The following is a 25168-nucleotide window of genomic DNA, read 5'->3' on the forward strand; positions in this document are numbered from 1 at the left end:
ACCTTTCTCTTCAGAGAAGCTTTCCCTTAAGGGTTATTTGAGAAGGTTTTTTTTTTTAATGGAGTGTTGTGCCTTGTTGCTTTTAAGTATTGATTTGTTTAACCTTTTTAGTGTGCCATTTGATTCTTTTAAATATTTTTATACGTACTGCACTGTTTTTAGCTTTAAAACATCGCCTTACAATGGCGTAAGCTTCCTTGGTTTATTTTTTATGGAGAAAAGCAAGGTAAAAATATTTTAAATAAATGAAATAGTTTTTTTTAATGGCAGAGACTTATGGAATTTCAGGCGATCCAGTCCCAAAAGTCACCTAAAATCGCCCAGGGAGCCTTCTTGGACCAAGAGAAGAGAAACCATGAAGGCAAACACAGAGGTCGCTCCACTAACACCTTTTAGGCTTTTCTCCATGCCCGTCGGTCAAGAAACAGAAAGGAAGACAACACATGCACACACACACACCCTTTTCTCCTCAGGCTCACGGCTTCTCTGGAGCCGCCCCAGTGTTTTATGGGAAGGGTAGTTTTGATTCACAATCGGACTCTACAGGGGGGGAGCCTCTCACCTGGGAGCCCAGCCCCATTCGCGGCGGGCAGGGGAAAGGGTCCAGGCTCCCCATCCCTTTTTTCCTCCCCAAAAACCCGATTAGATCCTTCCCAGTTTCCTTCTATATGAGCCTCATGGCGCAGTGGTTAAAACGCTGTACTGCAGCTAAAACTGTGCTCACGACCTGGGGTTCAAATCCCAGATAGCCGGCTCAAGGTTGACTCAGCCTGTTGACTCAGCCTTCCATCCATCCGAGGTCGGTAAAATGAGTACCCAGCTTGCTGGGGGGGGGGGGGCAATGTGTAGCCTGCATAATGAAATTGTAAACCGCCTGGAGAGTGCTTGTAGCACTATGGGGCGGTATATAAGTCCAAAAATAAATAAATAAAATAAAAATAAAGGTTGAAAACTTGTTTTCATTCCGACCGCATTTCCTTAATGTCCTCATTAAACGGCTTAACGTTTAATGAGGGACAATCCGGCGCTGCCCTGCTTTACGGCATCCGCAGCATCGTTTCTCTATGAATAACCCGACCGTTGCCCTGTCAGCTTTTGATCTGGGCGCGCTCCCGCCGGTCACTTGGGCTGAAGAGGCGCTGATGACCCGGAGTGATAAGCCGCCCACTGGCCCTATAGCGGAAGAGGGCGGGTCCTCCGCCCTCTCCCTGATTCGCTGCTCCGTCAAAAAAAAAACCCCATCCCCGCCCCTCGGGGGCTAACCTGGGAGGGGGGTTGGTTCTCGGTCTCAGGCGCCGCCGCAGCTTCTTCTAGCCGGCAGGGAGCGAAGGGCGCGGAAGGGCTGCCATGGCCGCCTCCAGCAGCAGCCATTATAGCAACAGTAGCAGCAGCAGCCGTCGGCCCGATAACAATGGCTGCGGGCTCAGCGGACAACCGCAGTCGCCGCAGCAGCAGCAGCAACCGCAGACCCAGACGGGCTTCCGGCGGCGGAAAAGCCCTGGCGCTTTGGCCACGGCCTACCTGGTCATTTATAACGTGGTCATGACAGCCGGGTGAGCCAGCGAGGGCCCCGTGGGCGGGAGAGGGCCGGGGCCGGCTAGGCTAGAGGGGCGGCTTCGCCTCAGGGGCGGTGGGGAATTAAACTCGCTTCTCCCCGTTTCCGAGCTGTCGGCTGGGCCTCTCGCCCCCCTCTTCCCCCTTTTGCCGCTTCCTCTCCCTTTCTGCGGGCTGCTTTCCTCCACTCCCGCGTCCTTCGTTACTTGGTTTAGTCGGTCGGGTCACTCCTTTTATGACAGGAACTTTAATCCGGAGTGAATGTTGGTTGTTGGTGTTGTCAGCGCAGGGGTCACACCTTCCCCCCCCCGGTCCTTTCCCACCACTAGAGGAGGGGAGCGAGCGGGGCCCCCGTGAATCTCTTGGTCAGGCCTTTGTTAAGGGTCAGCTTGGGGGTCTGTGTAATCGTTTCTGAACATGGGTTCTGTTGTTACTGTGAATATTTTTGTCAAGGACACTCCATGCTTTGCGTTAAAAGAAAATGCTCGAATGATGTAGTGTGCTTATGATACTGCTCTATGTTGTCAACTCATTTCCAGTATAACAGAGTTTTTAAGGTGTGTGAGATGTTCACAGATTTGCCATTGCCACTCCACCCCACCTGGGTGAGCGTCTGTGGCTGAGGACAGACTAGAGCTCAGATTTTCTGAGTCCTTTTCCACCCTCTTTCTGCTACACCACACTGAGTTTCACATGTCTGTCCCATGGCTGATTGTCTTGTCAAGATAATACAAGGCTTATCTCTCTGTGGTCAGGTACAAAATCCATGCCTTTCCGTGGTTTTCTGACCCCTTTTGAATGTGGTTTCTTTTTTATTGCAGTTTGTCCTGTGCGGAATGTATGTAGCCTTGTGGCATTTTCTTACTGATCATTTCCATGGTTTCAGCCTCGATCTCTGCCATGTGCTGGCTTCTCTCCATTTATTATGTGTTAACCACAGTAAATGCCAGCAACAGTATACAGATGACCATTCATTTTGCCACCGCTACTGTGAGGATTGAAAGTAAGCTCTGCAAAGTCAGGGAAGTTTAGAAGTAGGGCAGATTATGCCATTGTTGCTGCTAGTCAAAATAGTCTGCAGTTCCACTCCATGGCTCCCATATACATCACGAGAAGGGAGATTTCACTGCTTGGAGGAAAGTAGATGAAGTTTAAGTTATAACCTTGTGTATGTGCATGCGCAAAGATTTAAGTTTGCATTCGGAATAATAGAAGAATGTATCAAAATAATAAATGTATTTTAAAAAGTAGTGCAATCAAATAATATGGAACACTAAAACTTGTGCTTGCAAGATTTCTTATTTCAGTACTACCATCTCTTCCCCTTGTTTCTGTTGCTTTTTTGGTATTATTAAAACTTACTTAATTGCTTTCCTGTTTAGGTCTGGAATTACAGCACTTCCTGTGAAATGATAAACTATAACAAACTTAATGCATTGGCATTTTGTCAGAGAACAAAAATATTATACATTAATCCAACACTGTTGCCAGTGTAGTGTTGTTATCTGAATTACAAAGCAGTATTTGTGGGGGGAAAGTACCAAAGTTAAAACATAATCTAATGGCAAAAATCTTTTGTGTATATTATTCATGCCAGATGACAAAGTTAAAAGTAAGTTGTCATTTATATTTAAAATTGTCCCGTATTAGGTATGTATAGTTATTCATTCTGGGATTACTACATCTATTATCTGCCGTATTTGTTTAAATCAATAAATTTGATGATTATAGAAGTATAAGAACTGGTGGCAAAAATTCTAAAGGAGCAGAAAAATCCCCAGATAACTAAGTGAAGACTGTCTTGATCATAGAATTTGGAATGTTGGGGGAATAGTGTAGAAACTAGGAAGATGAAGGGGAAAGATAGTGTCATGAAAGGAGGCATGACTGGCTCAGTCCTAAGCAGGAGCATTCGGCACTGCAGTATTTTGTTGCTTCTTATTCTTACTGTTAGTAAATACTGTATGTGTGTTTAAGTTCTAACAGCCTAGCAGCAAAATGGGGCCAGGAATAGTAGTTTCTTTATAGATTGAAGACTTCTTTGATATGCACAACTATGCAGTATACTATTGTAAATTAAAAGTACTTATTTTGTATGCACACACCGAATAGGACAAAGAATGTTGAGCTTCCAGGGTAGGTGGATGTGAGCAGTGATGCCCCCTCCCAAGGTGGAGGGAGACCCTTTTCTACCATGGCTTCTATGTAATCATGACTCCCAGAGCTACTGAAACTGGAATTTATTAATCTAGGGCAGTGGTGGTGAACCTTTTTGGGCTTGTGTGCCCAAACTGGGAAAACAAAAAACAGCAGGCAGTGTGCCACCACTGTGACAGTGGACCCGGAGGAACCGGAAGTGGCAGCAGAAAGGGGAATCCCAGCACGGAGTGCCCCAAGACCCCTCCGCTGCCAGCACCAGTTGCTCCGGATCTGCCTGCTGAAACGCCAGCACCGGCTGCAGCCACCTCCTGAGGTTTGGCTGGGCAGGGAGGAGTAGCGATCTGGTGACATGGCTCACGTGCCAGCAGAAAGGGCTCTGTGTGCCAGCTGTGGCACACGTGCCATGGGTTCGACATCGCTGATCTAGGGGAACAGGGTACAAGAAATGATTGGGCACTGCTGGCACCCATCTTGCCAGGTTGTTGGGTATGTGTGAGAGTTGACAGCACAAGCTCTCCATCAGATTCAATCTTTGCCTGAACCTGAATTCTGCTCACTGGGTTCAGTCTTTTGATCATGTTGGATCTTCAGAAGAGCTCTAAGCCAGTTCACAACTTTTAAGGAAGGTCTGTAGTGCCAGCTTCTCACCAGTGTCCCGGTCTTTTGCTGCCACCTCTGTTCCTTTTAGTACTTTTGTCTCCACTAGATCTTTTGGGTCAGGGTGGGGGTCAGGTGCCCAACCAGTTGTCACAATCCCCATGGGTTCAGGGATGCTGGTGGGCTGGAGATTGGGGCATCACGACCACCATGTCCTCTCTCCTTAGATGTCCCCAGGAAGTAGACCCAAATGCCAGTCCAGGAATTCTGTACTTTCAGGTGGTTCTCATCTCCCTGGGCACAGAACACCAGGTCCAGCTTTTCCTTGGCTTCACTCCACTCTCCTCCTTTGGATTCAATGTAGGGCAAGGAGACTTTTCTTTTTACCTGCTTTCTGCTGGCTGGACCCACCCTCTGCTTCCTTTCCCAGGTGTGACCTATCATTCCCCAGCTCATCTTCCCAACCTTGAGCCTCCATCTCCCTTTCTCAGCCCTACAGGGTGCCAGTTGCTGATGTTTCCATCAAGCCTACCTGGGGATGTGGCATGGAGCAAAGGCAGACAGCCCTCTAGGGACACTAGGCTGTCCCCCTCATGGTAGAATAGGTGTCAGTTCAGAGCAGGAGGGGAACCTTTGAGCTTTTTTTGGGGGGGGGGATGTTGGGTGAGGGTGCCGCTTAGCCTATTGAGGCTTATAACAAGAGGGGCCAGATTATGATTGAGGGAATGTGTATTACAAGGTTCAGAAAGAGTTTTCTATACAATAGAAGGATGTTTGTAAAGGAAAGAGGACTTTTTTCTCTCCTTTACACTCACAAGACCACCCTTCATTCAATATCTATAAAATGCTAGGTATTACCTATAAGATTTTCTAGGTAACAAATGCTGTTCTGTGACCTCTAGCACTGAAGGGACACATGGAACAGTCAGAAATTATGGGAGTTATCATAATTAGTTAGAACATCTGGGGGACACAAGGTTGAAGAAAACTGATATGCTGTGATAGCGCTTTTGCAGGATTTGGGCAGAGGGCTTTCCCATAATCTGTAAATTGAGTCTTTCGTCATGAGAAGGGGGAAGAGCAGAGGGGAGGGGATTTTTAAAAGTATTTTATTATGTGCTCCATAATACTCTTTCCTTATTTGTATTTTAAGAAGACTGCCAGGGGCCTGTCTGTGGCTGAATGGATCCTAGAACAGGAGCATTGTCTTGTGGCAAGGGTGGGGACTCTGGGAACCTCCAGATGTTGTTGAGCTTCCAACGCATCTCATCATCAGACACTGCCCAATTTGAGATTCCATCTAAAAGTCTTGCAGCTGGCATATCAACCCAAGCTAATAAAAATCACTTGTAATTACCATCTGTACTCCCAGAGTTAAAAACAAGTGCAGAACGACTCCCACATTGTAAAATTTGTTCTTTCCAAACTGGAAAATCCAGAAAAATGGGTTTTGCCACTCATAGAATCTTGTATGGAATATGTTTCTGCTTGTTTTGCCATTATCCAAAAACTGCCTCTGGACATCTGGTTAGGGATTCCACAAGCGTTTTTGGGTCTAAGAGATAGAAATGAGAAGTAGATTTAATGTATCATCCACATACTTCAATCCAGACATCCAGGGACTTCCTCCAGAGTTCTTGTGAATACAAAAAACATGAGATATGTGATAGAACTTCACAGCATACATAAACCAAAGGCCTCAGATTAGAACAGAAGTCTCCAGGCATTACTCATGTTCTAGTAACAAATGTAGTTCTGAGAACCATGACAGCAAAGCCATGGAGGAAGATGGGAAATATTTAGGTGGAAGTACTGTATTCAGATCTGAAACCATCTTGTTTCCCTATAACATGTTGGATATGTTCCTCGGAATTGCTGTGAGAAGCAATTTTTACAGTGGTAAATTATGGGGAAAAGTGGAGAAGCATGGAGGATTAAGGACCAGCCTGCGTATACCCCATATTCCACTGACACACTTAGAATGGGAAAACAGCACTCTGGCTTTCTTATTGTTTGTTTCTCTGTGTTGCAGAGCAACACACAGTCTAAGATAACATTTAAAATGTAAAATTAACTCTGCATTGTTTTAATCAAGTTAGTATGCAGCTCTTTTTCTCATTTATTATTAACAGTATTTATACAATTTTTTAAACATTTAATTTAAGTGCCTTGTCACTAGTCATTATACTTTTAGTTTGTCAAGGCCACACACTTGTGCTTTCTTCAGAGTGTGCATGAGTAGCCTACATATATATTACAGAGGATGTCCTAGGGGGGGATTGTATTAAAGGACAATAATTTAATTCTGTGGCCTAATGTAAACAAGAACATTTACATCTGAGTCATGAAATTTAATTTATATTGTTGAAGCCAGACACTGAGGATGTCTTTGTAGTAATGTAAGTAAAACAACAATTGACCTATGCATACACTTTAGGAACCAGGGGGTGTCATGGGGCATTTAAAAAATAATGTTTCATTTTTCAGCTGAATTTTTTCCATTTAAAATAATTATTAGTTCATAAATATTTGGCGGAACGCCTCCTCCCAACAAGGTCTACCCGGATCACCCGCACGAGTCAGGAGGTGAGGAGCCTGATGCCAAGAGAGGCCCGGAAGGAGAAGACACGAAACCGGGCCTTCTCGGCGGTGGCTCCTCGCCTCTGGAACAATCTCCCTCCGGAGATTTGCGTGGCCCCCACGCTGGGCACCTTTAAAACCCAATTAAAAACATGGCTGTTTATTCAGGCCTTCCCTCCAGCCAACTCTTGATTTTTTCTTACTTTTCCTTTTTATTTTTACTGCTGTTCTTGTCTGATTATTATGTATTTGTCTATGTTTTATTATTTGATTTTATATTTGGAAGCCGCCTAGAGTGGTCCGGTGGGCCAGATAGGCGGGGTATAAAATAAATAAATAAATAAATAAATAAATAAATAAATAAATAAATAAATAAATAAATAAATAAATAAATATATTGGCGTCGATGAATGAATGTCACTATAATATTAGATAATCTTGACAAGTTGTAATTAAGGTTTTCCAGGCACTTTGCCCTGAGATCCCTAGGGATATTAAAAGTCTTACTTATTAAATAGAAGTCAAGGAATCATGATAAATCAGAGAATGCTCTATTGTTTTTGTTATGTGATGTCAATTCCAACTTATAGTGGCCCTAGTCGGAGTTTTCAAGGTATGTCAGATGTTCTGGGCATGGTTTACCATTGCCAGCCCCAAAACTCTATTTAGGGCACTTGAAATTTGGAAAAATGCCCCAAACCCCATGGCACCATAGGTTTGCAATCTTGACAAAATCACTTCAGAACATGACAGCCCACTTGATCTGTCAGTTATGCAATAGGAACAGTTGAAGTGAGAGAACATCAGGATATAGGCTTAACATCCAGATACCAAACTCCTTGGACTAGGGCCGTTATTTAATTAATTAGAAACAGTTTCTTCTTTATCATTACTTTATACCAATGGAGAGGAGAATTAAGTGTTTAAATATATAAGCTTTAAAATGTTGGTTTCTAATTAGTGCATCATTTCATGTTGTATAGAGAGGACTATTCATGGTTTTGTTTTTTAAAAGATATTAATAAAACATCTGACAATGTTTCTTTTCTTTTTTTCCCTAGGTGGCTTGTTATAGCTGTTGGGCTAGTTAGAGCATACCTCGCCAAGGGTAGCTATCACAATCTTTACTATTCAATAGAAAAGCCTTTGAAATTCTTCCAAACTGGTGCTTTGCTTGAGGTAAGTGAGTTACAGGGAAGGTGCTCCTCTAAATATTACTTCTTGAGGGTTTTTTAAAATCTGTTCCAGTCATTAACTTGTTCCTATAGTGCTGCATTTAATACTAGCCCTTTTTGTAGGTACGTTCTTGGTAAATGCAGGTTTGTTTCATTGTACATCAGAAAGTAAAGTTTAAAGGATGATAATTTTAAATGATGAAATAATGCTTATTAAATTTAATCTGTTTTCTGATGTCATTTAGTGATAGTCGATTTAAAATGAGAAATAGGTTTACTTGTTTTAGCTGAATGGTAGAATTTTTGAATTAGGGAATCATATATTCTTTCCCTACTATGTGCAGCAGTAAACTATCAAGTCAAGAGATCCTATGCTTATTGGAACTCACCTGACCCTGCAAAATCAAATCCTCTTCATAAATGAGTTTTTATCTCTCAGTTTTGTCCCCCCGGTTCTGTCATTCACTTATGTCTTCGGCAATGGGAATAGAGTAGGGATTGTTTTAGTTTTGGAAGCTAAGAACCTGCTCTAATGGTCTCATTAGGGAGAGAAAATTAATATGTGACAATACCCGTGGTATTTTGAGAAAGCTGAAAGGGTTTAAACGGTTTAGGACCTCAATACTTGGCGGAACGCTTACTCCCAACTAGCTCTACCCGTGTCACCCGCGTGAGCCAGGAGGTGAGGTTGAGGAGCCTGACACCGAGGGAGGCCCGGAAGGAAAGAACTAGAAACCAGGCCTTCTTGGCGGTGGCTCCTTGCCTCTGAAATAACCTACCTCCAGAGATTCGTGCTGCACCCTCGCTGGGTACTTTTAAGAACCAACTAAAAACGTGGATGTATAGGCAGGCCTTCCCTTACAGTTGATTCCTGTCCTCTTTCCTTTTTTTTTCTCTTTATTTGATTTATTTTGTATTTTTCCCATTGCAAAATCATTTAATTAATTAATTGTTACAAATTTTTCTTAAACTTGTTATGTTTTATGTTGTAAGCCACCTAGAGTGGTCGAAATAACTAGATAAGCGGGGTATAAATACAATTAATAATAATAATAATCTCTTCTAAGAGCATATTCTGTGTAAAAGAATATGCTCTTTGACAAAAAGGTATAGGTGATAGTCCTTGTTTCTGAACAGATTAAATATGCAGATATAACAAATAAGATTAAAGAAATGTTCTTCTTAGACATCATAGGCTGCTACAGTATTGTAGTCAAATATATATCAGTAGCATGAAAAATACTGGTTAATATTGACTTAATCTTTTTTGTTTTAGATCCTGCATTGCATGATAGGTAAGTTTTCAATTCAGTTTTTTATTAATGAAATCTCAAATGTATCACCAAAGGGTATTTGGCATGGCCCAGAAACAAAACAATGAATAGCTAGTAAATCATTTCAGAAACCTAACTACCAGTTTATTATAACAGCCACATTGGTTGTCCCAGGAACATCCTGAACAATAGTAAACTGTTGTAGTGTAGAATCTGAGTTGGGAGGAACCAGAAACTTTATTACAGTAAGTACAGGACCATCATTCGCCATTGTCACCAAAGAAGAATCAAATCAATTCAGAACAGACCAGTTGCCTGAGATCATCCATTAGCATATTTCATATTTCAAACCAGGCAAATGTCAGGAGTATTCTCAACTTCATATACGGTTGTTAACCAGAGCAGTCATGAATAAAACATTCAAAAGGAAATTCAGTTGGTTCAAAAATTCACTATGACTCGGCGTATTGTTCCTGATTGTAGCAGTTTATTGTACTTAAAAAGATGATAGGGAAGGTTGTTCCAAAAAATAAGCCATAAATAAGTCACAAAACAAAATCCATCCAATATCTCAGACTGAGGCTGATGGGAGTGTTTAACTACTGTAGTGAAAGAGTGCTTTGAATTATAATAGCACCTCCACAGACAATCTGCTTATCTAGTTTATGAGGCATCAACCAGTAGCCTATTTGGAAAATGTGGAGTGGAGGGGTCGTCATGTAACCTTTCCTTTTGCTCTAACAGGCCTCCCTTTGGGTAACCAGTCTTCCGCTGGTTGTGAGATCAGATACAGTGGGGTCTCTACTTAAGAACGTCCCTACTTAAGAACAATCCAACTTAAGAACAGCTCCATTTGCTAAATTTTGCTTCTACTTGAGAACAGAAATCCAAGATAAGAACAGGAAAAAAACCTTTCCTGCTCTTTTTTTAACCTTAGGTCATCTTAGGTTAAAAAAAATTCTCCCCCTAGTGGTAGAGTACGTATTAACCAGTTTTGCATTAGTTCCTATGGGAACTAATGCTTCAGTGTACGAACGCACCTCTACATAACAAAAAATCAGCCAGAACGGATTAATTGGTTTTCAGTCCATTCCTATGGGAAATTTTGCTTCAACTTAAGAACGTTTCAACTTAAGAACACCATTCCAAAACGGATTAAGTTCTTAAGTAGAGGTTCCACTGTAGTTTCTATGGACGGAAAAGAGCAGATACGGATTAAATGGTTTTCAATGCATTCCTATGGGAAATGCAGATTCAACATAAGAACTTTTCAACTTGAGAACCACCTTCCAATACGGATTAAGTTTTTAAGTAGAGACCCCACTGTATGTGACAGGGCCTGCCAGAACACTTATGTTTGGAATTGTTGAGTTTAATGTAAAATAGAGGAAATAATTCTGCTTTTGCTGGCCAGCCTCAATTGGCACTATCCTCCAGATTATGCATAAGAAGGAATAGAACTTCTTAGGAACACTAGAACTGAGGATTTGTACAAACTCTAAGCTGTATTTGCAGGGATCGTTCCTTCTTCTGTTGTCCTGACAGCTTTCCAAGTGATGTCAAGAGTTTTTCTGATTTGGGCTGTAACCCACAGTGTAAAAGAGGTAAGTGGGAAGAAAAAGTATGTTTAATTTGTACCAAAATCTTTGACATCTTTTATAAATTTGTTGTTCCTTTGTAGTGGTTTCACTATGATTTCTATGAACACCTCTATATAATCTAGTTTTGGGGCCTCAAAAGATGTATGCAGCACTCTTATTAAATTTGTACTGTCGCTCTGTGCTGGTTCTGCACCACAGTTAAGAAGAATTCATGGAACCCTTAGACTTTGGGGAGAAAAGAGTATTATATGGGGGTGAAACTGGGTAGGGAGGTAGTAAATACACAGTAGACTCTTCTGCCAAGTTGCTACTGTAGTTTCCTTTTCAGTATCCAAGGCTTACAACTTTGTTTAAATTCCTTGTTGCTATTATTGTCTGGTAACATTTTTCATGCAGCTTTTTAGTACCTTTGAAACAAAGTTTAATGGATTTATGTGGGTCCAGTTAATCTATGATTTCTATAAACACCTCTATATGTGGTATTTAACATGCAGTGACAATTATATGAAAATGAACAGCTCTAATTAAGAATCTGCTAATAAGCTGTTAAATATTGATCCTCTTTAAAGATTAGAGTTATCTACATTGTTGTGAAAGTTGTTTGCTTTTTCCTGTAAGGATATCTGCACACCCAAGCTCACTGAAGAAATTCCGCTGTTAAAGATTTTGTAAGATATCACATATGGATGCATGGATAATATGTTCAGTCTCTTGGTTGAATATTCCCTATATTTTCAGTTTCATTAATGGGAAATTCTTCATACTTCTGATTTCTCTTGAACTAACTGTCTCTTACAGAAGACAATTTATTTATTTGACTCTCTATCCTGCTTGTTTCCCAAAACCCGAATTCAAGGCAGTTCGAAATGAGATTAAAAACAGTAGTTGTCTTCCTTTAACTTTTTTTTATCAATCTAATTAAATGATTGTATTATTTTGCAATCCATAACACATTTTGTCTTAGCTCGGCTTCTTGGTGTGTAGTGTTTAATATTTAAGTGCATGAGGTAGTTCAGTAATGCTTGTTTTCAGTCCTGGGATGGCCACGTTTTTAGCATGCAGTGGCCTTTATGCTCCTTGTTACCTGAAATCCCCTTGACTGATCTCTCAAATGAATCTTCAGAGCTTCAGTTTTCATATTGCTTTCTTACCTTTCATTAGAAAAGGGGGAAATAGTCTGTCGCTGGAAAAGTCAGGAAAACAAAAACAAATTAGTGAGGAAAGCTGTCAGAATAGTACAACATCCTTTGTGCCTTATTTGAACTTCCTCAAGTGACAAATGGATTATGTTTGTGGAATCTTAATGCAGCTAGAACTTTTTGATGTACTGTATTTGAAAGAAATCCACCTTAGTTAAAAAATAACAATTAGGCTTAGGTATCTCCCCCCCCCCCCCCCGGGATGTATCAGGCATTTCTTCAGCACTGCCAGATTAAACAAACACACCCATGTTCTTTCTCTGGACATAGGTGTGATGCTGGCCCCTTTGAACAGTTTACCTGCAGAATGACCAACCAGTAGTTCATAGTCCAGGTGTGAACTGAACTACCTGTGATTTTTAAAAATTCAAAAAAGGAGAGAGAATCTTTCAAGTCATTCATATCTGTTCCATATAGCGTAATTAAATTTCACCAGGTGTTGCAGAAAGATTTAGAAAAGAAGATGAGTCTCAGTGATACCGTTTTCGACTGCTCTTGTTTCGCAGTTCCTTTTACAATTGCACGATTCTGTGGGTTGCACTGTTAAGATAATTTTCTCAAGTTAATCTGGTTCATCAGGTACATGCAGAAGAAGGAAAAATGTGTATGATGCTGTAAGCAGTAACTAGGTCAAGACATTCTCATGCCTTCTGAGTTCTGAAGTTACAGTTTATTCTGTAGTTGCGTACTAGTTGGCAGTTGTCTGTGAAAGGAAGAGTGCCTCTGTGTCAAATATAGCTATCAAGTTCTCTGTTGCTTGTGAGCAGAAAGAGGACTGTGTTTTGTTTTGAGCAGTTGGCTATCTCTAAGCCTAATAGCACTGATAATTCAGCAGCATTCCACTGATTAATAGCTCCAGAGGCCTGATAAAAGCCTAACATCTATAGCTTCTATTAATATTACAGGTGGTTTTTCAAGCTGTTGGCTATCTAAATCTCAATTGCCAAATTCTTCTCTCAAATAGGGAACTGGACACACAAAAGAGCACTCTTGATATTGCCAATAGGTGACATTAAGGAGCATAAAATGTATGTTTTTTTACAAAATTGTCTTCTGATCATAAGGCTCTAACTACAGGTGACTTGCCTGCAATATTGTGTGTCTGTGTGTGCTTAAAATTTTAATTATGAGCATTAAGAGGACAAATTTGAATCTGGATTGAAGCATACAGGTAAAAGAACAGATGGGAGAGGAGGCCAGAGTGCTGATGGGTGCTGTTTTCCTGTCATTAATTGTAGTGATGGTGAGAACTTTTTGTTAGATTTATGGCAGGGGAATGAAAGTGTAAATCTTCCCTTAGAAACACACTGTGCTCAAAATAGATGCACTCATTTGTACATGTTCACTATTAAAAGTTCTGAAACTCCACAAAATGCTGGGCATACTAACAAATGTAGTTAAGCCATAAGCTTTACCAATTTACTTCAGCTAAATATCTGTTAAGATTCTTTGAGGAGCACAACTTTATGCATTCTGTCAGCTTTCTTTTGTGTCCCCAGTAATAGCGCAGAGTGCAACACTAGCACTTATGAGGATTAAGGCCCATTACTTCAGAAGCTGTGTAGGATTGCTGTCTTGGGTTTATATATCTTTTCAAAACATAAATACAGTTTAGGGCCAACTTGCAGAGTCAAGACGAATTGCTACAGTTTTCCTTGAGAAGGCAGGGTAATTTGCAGGATAAGGGAAGAATTAGCAGCAATCTCCAATGACACTGTCTTCTTACATAATGATTTTTGCAGCCTGAGAACTGATAGGCACAGTTTTCTTTTCTAAGCTGGCTGGCATGCATCTTTCTGAACAGGAAGATAAATGGAGAGGGTTATAAATGGATAAAGGCATGCACATGCACTATTTAACTAAGCTAGTGATGCTTCCAGAGTAGACATTAGCATATTTTTACTCGCTTTTATGGGGTATGAGTGTGCTGTCAGGTGATCATTGTCCTTTGTTTTCCCTGTGATTTTTCTTTTTTTATTCCAGATTGCAGAAAAATCCATTTTGTTAGAGAGAACAGAATTTACCCAAGTATAATTATCCTTGGTGCTGTTCTTCCAGCTTGTTTACATCCCGCAAATCTGTGGTTTGCAACTTGGCAAAAGGAGTACACTCTAGTGTGAAGTTTTTAAAACTAGACTGAAATGACTGAGGGCTGAATATGAATGCTGTGCATTTGCACGCAGCCCTACTAGAAAGCATGTTTGAGAAAACAGAATAGAAATGGAATGTGCAAGTCATTCTCAAAGAGACAGGCTAGTCCGATATGGCAGCCGAGGCTCCTATATATGAGCTTCGGCATTAGTGAGAAAAGATTAGCTTGCTGTCTCTGTAACTTAAGCCACAGCAGAGGTTCTCCAGATGAGGTGTGCCTGGCCATGAGATGTCAGATTTTATGGGAATTCCAGATTCCTTACATTTGTACTTCCTCATATTTTTTCACCACTTGTTTCATCCTTTTTGCTTATCATACGAAATCTGCAGAGGAGTGTAAAAATAGCTGTACAATGCTTTTTGATGGCAGCACTAGATGTTGTCTGTCTGGAAGCAGCCAGAATTGGAACAACTTCTCCCTCCTTCATTTTTCCTGTGCTGCAGTGCACTTGTTCCCCTTTTGAATACACAGAAGGCCAGCTATGTTAATGTTTTGCAGAGAGGGCTATGGGAAGTCTTGTGGCCCTGTAAAGACTAAGACATGTGTACAACTTAAGCTGTTGTGGTGGATTCATATGTGTAGAGTTTGCGGGAAGGGGCAACTTGTACACAATGTGAACTTGCCAGCCAGGATATCAAGTGTGTGAGAGGATGAATTGGGCCCAGAAAGCGTGTGACATAATATGTGTTAGTCTTTAAGGCGCCACAAGGCTGTTTTTTTAAATTATTTTGCTTTAGTGGAAAAAAAAAATAGGTCATTAAACTTGCCATTTCTGTTAAAGAGAGGGCAACACCAACACACACTAGTCAGCTTTTATGTACTTATTGATTTATTTATTTAAAATATTTTTATCCTGTTTTTCTCCCTAAAAAGGATCCAAAGCAGCTTACATCATTAGAAGACAGTATTGAAAGGAACTACAGTAAAAGCAAAAAATCCAAAAAGATCAAACAAATAACATATTAAGAAATATAAGCAACACCAAAACACAGTCAAAGCAATAAGGTATAAGTATCCATTTAAAAGCATAAGCCGCACCAAAATGCATTCAAAGCAGTAAGTTACAACAGTCCGTGACATTAATGCTTCGAAGGAGACACTTTAACAAATACAGCCTGAATCTCATTGGTGGTCCCAGCTAGAATTCACTTGATCTCCTCTAGCTGGAACTAGCAACTGGGTTTAAGCCAATGTAATCTAAACAGCAAGTTAATAAATACTTATTTAAAGATATTGTGAAAAGAGAGGAAGTACCACCTATCATTCATTCATTCATTCATTCATTTATTTATTTATTTGATTTATTTGATTTATTTGATTTATACCCCGCCCATCTGGCCTAAAAGACCACTCTAGGCGGCTTCCAGTATTCCACCTTCATGCATTCCACCTGCATTTTGCCCAAGGTACATGATTCTTACTGATTCTCTGATTTCAAAACTGGAGGTGGACAAGTAAAACAATGCAATACATGTTATTTACCTTGGAGATGATATCAGTGATGCAGTTACGACTTTCTGTTTACTACCCAGAGACACTATATTTACTTGTACCAGAAATGGTGAAAGTGGATTCCTAGGATCTATGGTCATTTGACTCTGGTGCTAAAGGAGTAGCTGGAGTACTATTTCTTTCAGCCAGAGTCCCTTGAGCACCTTGGGCCATGTGCAAGGAGCCCATGCTGCAGGTCTTTCCCATGCCAGTAAGGAGGATCAAGGTCTCAGGAAGAGTGAGCTTGTACACTTCTCCCAGATGAACAGTGCTTCTTGCACTACCTCTTTGATGCAGCTTTGTGGAGGCTCCTGTGGCCTTGCAGCCACATGTCTACCATCGTCTCTTTCTCTCTCAGACTCAGTAGACAGATATACAGAAATATCAACAAGTCTGTCCATTTATATGGACTTTGTATTGATGTTTTAGACTACTATTGTAAAAATCACACGAACCAGAACCTAACAAGAAAGGAATTAGTCTAATTGGTTGTTCTGGGTTTTTCGGGCTCTTTGGCCGTGTTCTCTTTGGCCTTCAGAACACGGCCAAAGAGCCCGAAAAACCCAGAACAACCATTGGATCCCGGCCGTGAAAACCTTTGCGAATAAATTAGTCTAATTATTAGACTCTCACTTCTCTGCTGTTTTCTACTTGCTCAGAGGTCTGAATCTGAATATTTCCTTAAGATACTTGGTTTACTGCTTGACAGAGAGAGGCTTTTAAGCATTGCTTAGATTCATGGAAGCCACTGTTTTGCGAGGGACCCATGCTACTGAACTTATGTTCAATTTCCTCTTCGTGGTTTCTGTGATTCACACCACGGTGTTGTTCTGTGCAGGCGCAGATGTCACTGGAGTCTCCCGGAGCCTAGAAAAAAACTGATTAGCCTATCACCTGGTTCATATTCCTCCGCCTGACAGTTAATCTCAGTTCCTATTGACTGCCGCTGTAGCAGCTGGTCAGTTGGATCCTGAACATTTGGTCAGTATTCCTTTGGGAGTCGTGTGCAACCTCTATGAAAACGGCGGTGATTGGATAGTTTGACATTTACCTCAACTGCACAAAAGCCTCTAATGGAGTACTGACTTCCATTAAGCTAAGACTATGTTTAGAGAGTTTACTTGGCACGTGGACAATTAAGAATTTTCTTCTAACTATCCATAGCTTACAGTGTAATCACAACCACTTCTTTCAAATAATTTCATATTATTTGGGCCCAACTTTTGAGATATTTCAACTGAAGAGGAGTTAAGTGCTTTTTCAACTATTGTTATTCTGCTCACACTTTGTATTTCCTTAACTGGAATGCAGTAAACTGGATTGTTTTTTAAAAATCATTTACATTTGAGGAAGATTTTCATGTACTTGTTTTACAAAAAAGGTTCATAGTATTTAAATTGTTTCTGGTGTTAGTGGGCCTTATGGTTCTTCTTCCATAGATTGATGATAAACAGTGCATCTGCTTGGGGATGAAAGTTATAAGTTTGGCTTGGCATTTTTAATTACTTACAATGTACTTTCAGCTTTCACCAACTACATTTTCCTTCCACAGGTGCAAAGTGAAGACAGTGTCCTCCTCTTTGTTGTTGCTTGGACAGTGACAGAGATAATTCGTTACTCCTTTTATACTTTCAGCTTATTAAATCACCTCCCTTACCTCATCAAATGGGCCAGGTAGGGATATTAAATTTAAATACTTCTTGAAAAACTGTCATAAGAGTTATAAGAAAGAGAAGGACTACTTCTTAAAAATGAAGATGATAGTTAAGTGTCCTGCACATAAATGCAAGTTCATTACCACTACTGATACTAATAATAATTATGATGATTGGGTTCCTTACTAATAATCCATGTGTATGTTCTAAAAATTACTAACTTCTATAATCTCTTATATCTTGGGATACAATTGAGTGAATTATAGTATCCATTTGGTTTTGTTTGGTTTCAGTACTGCCTTTCTCCCATAAAGGGAGGCAAGACAGCTCACAATAATTAAAATACAAATAAAGTTAAACAGAACAATAAAGATATAATTAGAAAACAGTGAAATAAAGTATAATTTTAAAATTGTTTATACAAACACTAAAGCAACCTTTATTTATTTATTTATTTATTTATTTATTTATTTATTTATTTATTTATTTATTTATTTATTTATTTATTTATTTATTTATTTAAATTTATACCCCGCCTATCTTGTCATTACGACCACTCTAGGCAGCTTTCAGACAAATAAAAAATAACGTGCATATACCAAAGTAGCAAGTATAAAATAAGAAACAATAAACAAATTCTTTAAGATAAAGAGATAACAAAAGATAAAGAAAAAGAAATTAAATGTTAGCTGGAGGGAAGGCCTGCCTGAACACCCAAGTTTTTAATTGAGTCTTAAAAATACCCAGTGACGGGGCCACACGAATCTCTGGAGGGAGGTTGTTCCAGAGGCGAGGAGCCACCGCCGAAAAGGCCCGATTCCTTGTCCTTTCCTTTCGGGCCTCCCTCGGCGTCGGCCTCCTCAGCCTCCCTTCCTGACTCAAACGAGTGATACAGGTAGATCTTGGTGGGAGTAGGCATATCGAGGCCCTAAACCATTTAGGGCTTTATCCATAAGCATCAACACTTTGAAGTCAATGCGGAACCAAATGGGCAGCCAGTGCAGTGTGGCCAGAGTAGGAGAGATATGCTGACATTTTCTCACTCCACTAAGGAGTCTGGCCGCCGCATTCTGCACCACTTGGAGTTTCTGCATCAGCCTCAAAGGTAGCCCCACGTAGAGCGCATTACAATGGTCTAATCTTGAGATTACAAGCACATGCACCAGGGTAGTGAACGCCCCAACATTGAGGTAGGGTTGCAGCTGAGCTATCCGCCAAAGGTGAAAGAAGGCGGTAAGGACCACTGAGTTTCCATAGTGAGTGTCAGGTCCAGATGGATCCCAAGCTGCAGACCCCACTCTTGGCGGCAAGAGTCACCCCGCCAAAAGAGAGAGAGAGTTTCCCAAGCTGCCTACTGTGGGGGCGCCCACCCTCAGTACCTCCGTCTTGTCCGGGTTCAGCCTCAGCCCATTTTCCTGCATCCATTGCAGTACAGCCCCCAGGCAGTGCTGAAGGGACAGAACAGCTTCTTCTGCAGCTGATGAAAAGGAGATGTAGAGCTGGGTGTCATCAGCGTACTGATGACACGATGCCCCACACCCCCTGATGACCCCACCCAGCGGTCTCATATAGATGTTGAACAACATTGGGGAGATAATCGACCCCATTAAAGTGCACACATTAAAGCACATTTAAATAATCATAGCCACCGTGACGGAGACAGATGCCCAAAATGTCTTTACCTGATACTAGAAGAACAAGAGAGAGGACACTTCACCACACAGGAGCAGCCACAGAGACTGTCCCCTCTCATATTCTCATTAAGCATGCCTGTGAAAGCAGAGGGTGCTGAGAGAGTGGCCTCCTTTGAATATCTTAAAAGCTAAAAAGTCTCATGCAAGGAGAAATGTTTCTTCAGGCAGCCTGGGCCCAAGCTATGTAGAGGTTCATAGGTCATAATCAGCACTTTGAATTGAGTCCAACAACGGGCCAGCAGTGTGCAATATGTTATTTATAAGTCACTTACTATATGGTCAGATTTCAGGCAAGTGGAGGCCACTTGAAGGAAAATGTGTAGTTTCAGGCTGTTTAAAGTGACAGTGTAATGCTGCACATCTCCAGTCAGGTGTAAGAGAGTTCAGGGGGGATGTGGTCCTAGCCCAGTGTGAACAGAAATGTAGTCATAGTTCCCAGAAATAGGAAGCAATGTAAATCTTCTGAAAGTTGGCTTTGGCTTTGAGTGTTTTTGTTATGAGTAGAAAAACCACAGTTCAAGTGCTTAAATTTTAGACATTTCACAAGAATTCAGAGACTAAATGTGGAAGTCCTATCTCACACACAGTATGGTCCCGTTATATTCAGTTAGACTTATTTCTGATTGAATGCACCTCGGATAATGTTATGAATGTCTTTACCTACGTTTGTTTTGTTTCTTTAGATACACCTTTTTCATTGTACTGTATCCAATGGGAGTTTCAGGAGAATTGCTCACAATATATGCTGCTCTGCCTTTTGTCAGGCAGTCTGGTTTATATTCCATTCGTTTACCCAACAAATACAATTTCTCATTTGATTACTATACATTCCTGATCCTGACTATGATATCTTATATTCCAAGTAAGTGTACTACTCAGTTAATTTTGCCCATGAAACTAATTCTGCCAGAGCAGATTAGAATGGTTGAAAACAATTTGGTATTACATTGTTTAGCTGTTTTTCAATAATCTAAAATGAATAAGCATTAAAAATAATGGTAGGTGATTAACACTGAAAATGGATGTTAAACCTAAATGCCTACCTCTACATCAAGGAGAGAGGCACAAGAGCTTATCTGAACAGTGTCTCCAGTTGTAAAAGTGTCACACAACAGGTTTGCTCTGACATTTGTAGGAGCCTTGGTTCTTTTTGTCTTTTCATGTAGGCGTAATAAGAGATGAAAATAAATACAGGGATTGTTATAAGTGACCTGTTTCTAGTTTTGAAAGACACATGCTCATAAAAGAGCCTTTTGGTTTCAGTTTTGATTCATCTTCCTGCTAATGGATAATGAAGTTTAGAAGCTTAGTTTTTAAGTATAACTGCAGCGATGAATGTGAAAATGGAAGTTTTGAATAAAATTTGTTGCATATGCAAAATAATGGGAGGCTGACATATCTGCTTGTGTTGGGATTCTTAAGGTGATTATGATGTTTTAAAACTCAAATCTGTTGACCCTACATGACAAATGTATACATTTGCAAAAAAAAAAAAAAAAGTCCCTAGCAGCCCTGGAGCACACAAGTTTCATATTGTGGAGTAGTTTGCTTAGAGCTATAAAAAAATTGCATGCACTGCTTGTCCTATGAAAGCTGTAGAATTTGCTTGCTTTCAGCAAAAGGGATGATCTTGAGAGCCCCCCCCCCCCTTTTTTATGGGATATTGCTGTTTTTTGATACACCAGTCCTCTCCAGAAGCAGTGCTTTCTCATGGAAAAAGACAGTGAGTTATTTGAATAGAAAATACATGCAACTAAATGTTTTATGTGCTGTCAAGACAGAATCAATTTATAGCCACCCTAAACGGGATGAGCACCGCCCCCTAGAGTTGGACACGACTGGACTAAATATGTCAAGGGGAACCTTTACCTTTAATAGGGCTTTCAAGATAAGTGAGATATTTAAAAGTGATTTTGCTAGTTCTACTCCCCCAGTGAGCTTCTGTGGCTGACCAGGGATTTGAACCCAGGTCTCCTGAGTCCTTGTCTATCATTCTATCCACTAGACCATATTGGGTATAAAATATTTCTCTGTATATTAAACAATGTTAACTATGCAGTAGAGGCCTCAGAAATGAAGTTACAAGATAGAATACAGAATGGTGGAATAGAACACGAAAGATTACAATAATTCAGTTATATCTTAAAATAGTAACCAATTAGATGAGTCATTTGGCATGAAGAGTCTCATGGTGCAGTGGTTAAACTGACCTGAGTTCAGTCCCGTGCTTAGGTAACTGGCTCAAGGTTGACTCAACTTTCCATCCTTCTGAGGCTGGTAAGTCGAGTACCCAGCTGAGGGGAAGGGGACAATGTGTAGCCTGCATAATTATGTTGTAAGCCTCCCAAAGAGAACTTTAAGCCTGTGGGGCCGTATATAAACAGTACATGTTGCTTTTGCTTTTTAAAGATTTATCAAACTTATTATATCATAGATTTTCATTGGCTAGAGTTACACAAAGTGTATAAACAAAATGTTACATGCTTATTATTAGCGAACATAGCTCAGCTGTTGCTAAGGTCATTTTTGCCTAGAGCAATACAGTATATTTCAGTAGAAAGGGAGAAAATGTGCCAAAGATTTGGTTTGGTCTGCATATTAGGAAAAATGTTATTTTCTCGAGAATAACTTTTTGACAAAATCTGTTTGGCATTAAGTAGATCAATTTCTGTTTTTGACATGCATGTACAGTTTGTAATTCAAGATATATAATTACAAACTGTACAAGCATGTCAAAAACAGAAATATGACACATTAAATCTATATGACACATTAAATCTTTAAATAAAAGATGTACAGATACAACATTGTTCCATGGTGATCTAAAATCAGCTGTTTAGAATCTTTTCAGGATGTCTTTTTAATAATGAGCAGAAGGTATAAAATTAGCCTTTGAAGCCTGGTCCTGCCACAAGGCAAAGCAAATAATTTCCTCAGGCAGTAAATGCTGGGTGCCTTGAATATAATATTCAAGTATTATATGGTGGAGTTGTCTGCGCTGCTATGCATTTCCTGTACTTTCAAATCTAGGCTGCTGCCTCTGCTGTGGTGAAATATCTTGTCCTTTTTTCGACATAGAATTTATATTGGGTGGCCAGGTCAGTCAATTTCTCTATATGGAAGGAGGCAAAGAGGAGTACTATTTTGTCATTTCCTTTAGGCATTAAAGTATCTTGGGTGATACTAATATGATTGTGTGAATGATGTTGAATACTTGATATTAGCTAAACTGTGTGTAGATGAAATCCTAATTTCCTTTAACATAATTCTACTTTGTTTTTCAGTCTTCCCTCAGCTGTATTTTCATATGCTGCATCAGAGGAGAAAAGTACTTTCCCTTCCTGAAGAACACAAGAAATCTGAGTAGTTCCAGCTTTTGTTCATAGAGATGCACATGCAATTGTAATCATGCAAACACACGCGCACACACACACACACACACACACACACACACACACGCACACACACACTTACACACACACATATACAAAATGTAAGCAAGCTTTCAGAAGTACTAAAATATAAAGGTCATAATGAAAAGCTTAGGTGAGTCCTAAATATATCTTTCAGCACTGGTAATTCTTCAGCAAAATCATCTACCTTTTCAGCATGCCCTTTTACAATTGCACATATTATCATTCTTTTAATTTATTTGTTAAGTGCTTCTAGTAGAACATATTTTTGCTGATAGTTATGAGGGATAGAGTAAATGTGGTGGTTGAATTTGGATTATTTTATTAGTTACAGACTTGTTTGCATGTCACATACTTCTGTATATTGTAACTGTTATGTGGAATGCTTTTAAGAATTTGTCTGGAACAGATTAATGAAAAGACTTTGCTGACTTTCACTCTGGATAAGGTTGTATTCATTGGAATTCAGGGAACAACCACAGGGAGGGACCCATTGCAATGATGGCAGTAGTAATTGGTTGCATAATCTACACAGCTAGGTTTTTTTTTTTAAAGAATAGGGCCTTTAAATAGTGCAACATTGCAGAAGAGTGTCCATTTGAAAGGTGCAACTTAATCTTATTACCTCAAACATGGATGTTCTCTTGCTTCTTTTTTTTAATACGCTGACTTATTTTTTACTTGGCACTCAATTTTACTGAAATGCATATAACAAATAATTTATAACTGAAACTGATGTCAGTGGAGAATTATTAACTCTCTAAACATAAGTAGCATTTTGTAAACATGAATGAAGGTGATAATACTTGCTTTCAGTGATCATCATTCACAAACATTCTCAGCCTGTTTTCAAAACAAGTTTGCTTAAAATTCAAAATGTTTTTAACAGCACTACTAATGTTGTGCCTAAAGGCATTGTTAATGCTGGCAAGTCCAATTTACTTCAAAGTTTACTCACTCAGAGAATGACATTTTTATAAGGGAACCAGATGAGAATTCTTGGTTTGATTAAGTAACCTCTTTAGGAAAGTCTGGTGGGAAATGCTGATTGCTCCTTTTAGGCTCCATGATTACCAGCTATACTAGGAAGAGAGAGAAGCGTTATAATTTCTTAACATAAGTATTGTGTTTTCTTGGGGGAAAAAACCTCATTTTTAATATTAATATTACTATTAGCCTACCTGGTACTGAATAACAGAAAAAAGGTTGTAACTCAAATTACGTGATTATGAAACCACAAAGAAGATACCATGAGCTTGTTTTAAACCATTAGCCTTGGGCACCCTTCTTTCAGTAGTTAATTATGAACACCATTATGTTCTAGTTTAGATTATCACCAAAGAACTTTGTGTTCACTGACATGTTTTCTGAAAGTGACATCCAGGCTATTTCTCATTCATTCTAATATGCTAATTAATTTCACATTATGCTGTCATTTTCTATCTTTCATTTTGGTTGTCAGAAACAATTATTTGACTCCCTGAACTCTTTTGGCATTCATGTTGGTTATAAAGATGCATTCCTCTTGCAGATCTCTTTAGTCCAAGAGTTCGTCTCACTGTGTATAAACAACACAGGAAAAGGCAGCAGCTTGTATTGTGCCATTTGTAGATGAATGTGTGTGGACTGTGTAATATACACATCAAAATGGCAAATTTCAAGAAGAACAATGATTTCTCATTAGCACCTTTATTACATGTGCCCTCAAGAACTCATTTCACCCCAGGTGCCCAAGACTGTGATTTACAGATTGATGCAAATCTTGCAGTCTGAAGAGCAAGAAATGAGCAAAAATGTAGAAAGGATCAATAGTTCCCCCCCTGCTTACTTTCAGTATAGCATACTAACTATGCCTTAAAAGAGCAGAGTATTGTCTGAACATATCTAAGTTATGACAGTAAGATTATAACTTATCTTCTGTTGTTTTGAATATATATACATATATATAGGTTCTGTAACTTGTGTAGAATCTGGCAGCGATCTGTAGACAGTTGGCTAATAACTGGCGTATTATCTGTATGGAACTTGTACCTTTTAGAGAGCTTTCAAGACAATTTTTAGTTTGTATTCATAATGCTTAAATTTAAAATAACATGCTAGGATCCCCCACCCAAAACCTCTCTGTTTTTTAAATCCTCATAACAGGGCAAGAAATTCCATCCAAATGTGTTTGACTCCAGACATCATGTTAGGAAAAGGTATAGCCTTGCCAGCTATGATCTAACATAGTTTTAGCAGCTATGATTTACAAACATGTCAGGACTATGCAGTATCACTTCCATGTTTGCACACAAAGGGCTTTAGGTACATCAGTAGCGGTTCTTAGACTTTTCCTCAGCTTAGATGCTTTGGAGAGGGAGGGAATGGAAACAGATGACAGAATTCTTCATTGTTTGACAAGGATCGGACAACTCCCATCCATATATCACAGCAGGGATTAACTCTGTGGTTAACTAACTATTAATTACCAGTTCAATGACCACAGTGCAGGTTAATTCCAAGCAGCAGCTGGTAAAGACTGCTTCATACAGTACATGAAAGCAAGCATGTTTTATCCATGCTTCTTGGGCCCATGTAGTCATTAATGTATGGCTGAATGCACACAGTTATCACATGCCCCCAT

The 25168-nt window shown here is 39.8% G+C and overlaps 1 protein-coding gene across 1 annotated transcript; it reads left to right on the forward strand.

The window, feature by feature from the left end:
* Positions 1-1247: 1247 nt before the first annotated feature.
* On the forward strand, positions 1248-25168 carry HACD2 (3-hydroxyacyl-CoA dehydratase 2). The gene is made up of 7 exons (XM_020801083.3): positions 1248-1553; positions 7953-8070; positions 9343-9361; positions 10856-10944; positions 17336-17457; positions 19816-19994; positions 22417-25168. Exons 1-7 carry the CDS (start codon positions 1348-1350, stop codon positions 22497-22499), a joined length of 816 nt encoding a protein of 271 aa, XP_020656742.3. The 5' UTR covers positions 1248-1347; the 3' UTR covers positions 22500-25168.

The sequence above is a fragment of the Pogona vitticeps genome, chromosome 1 (genome assembly GCF_051106095.1).
Source record: "Pogona vitticeps strain Pit_001003342236 chromosome 1, PviZW2.1, whole genome shotgun sequence".
In the NCBI taxonomy this organism is placed as follows: Eukaryota; Metazoa; Chordata; class Lepidosauria; order Squamata; family Agamidae; genus Pogona; species Pogona vitticeps.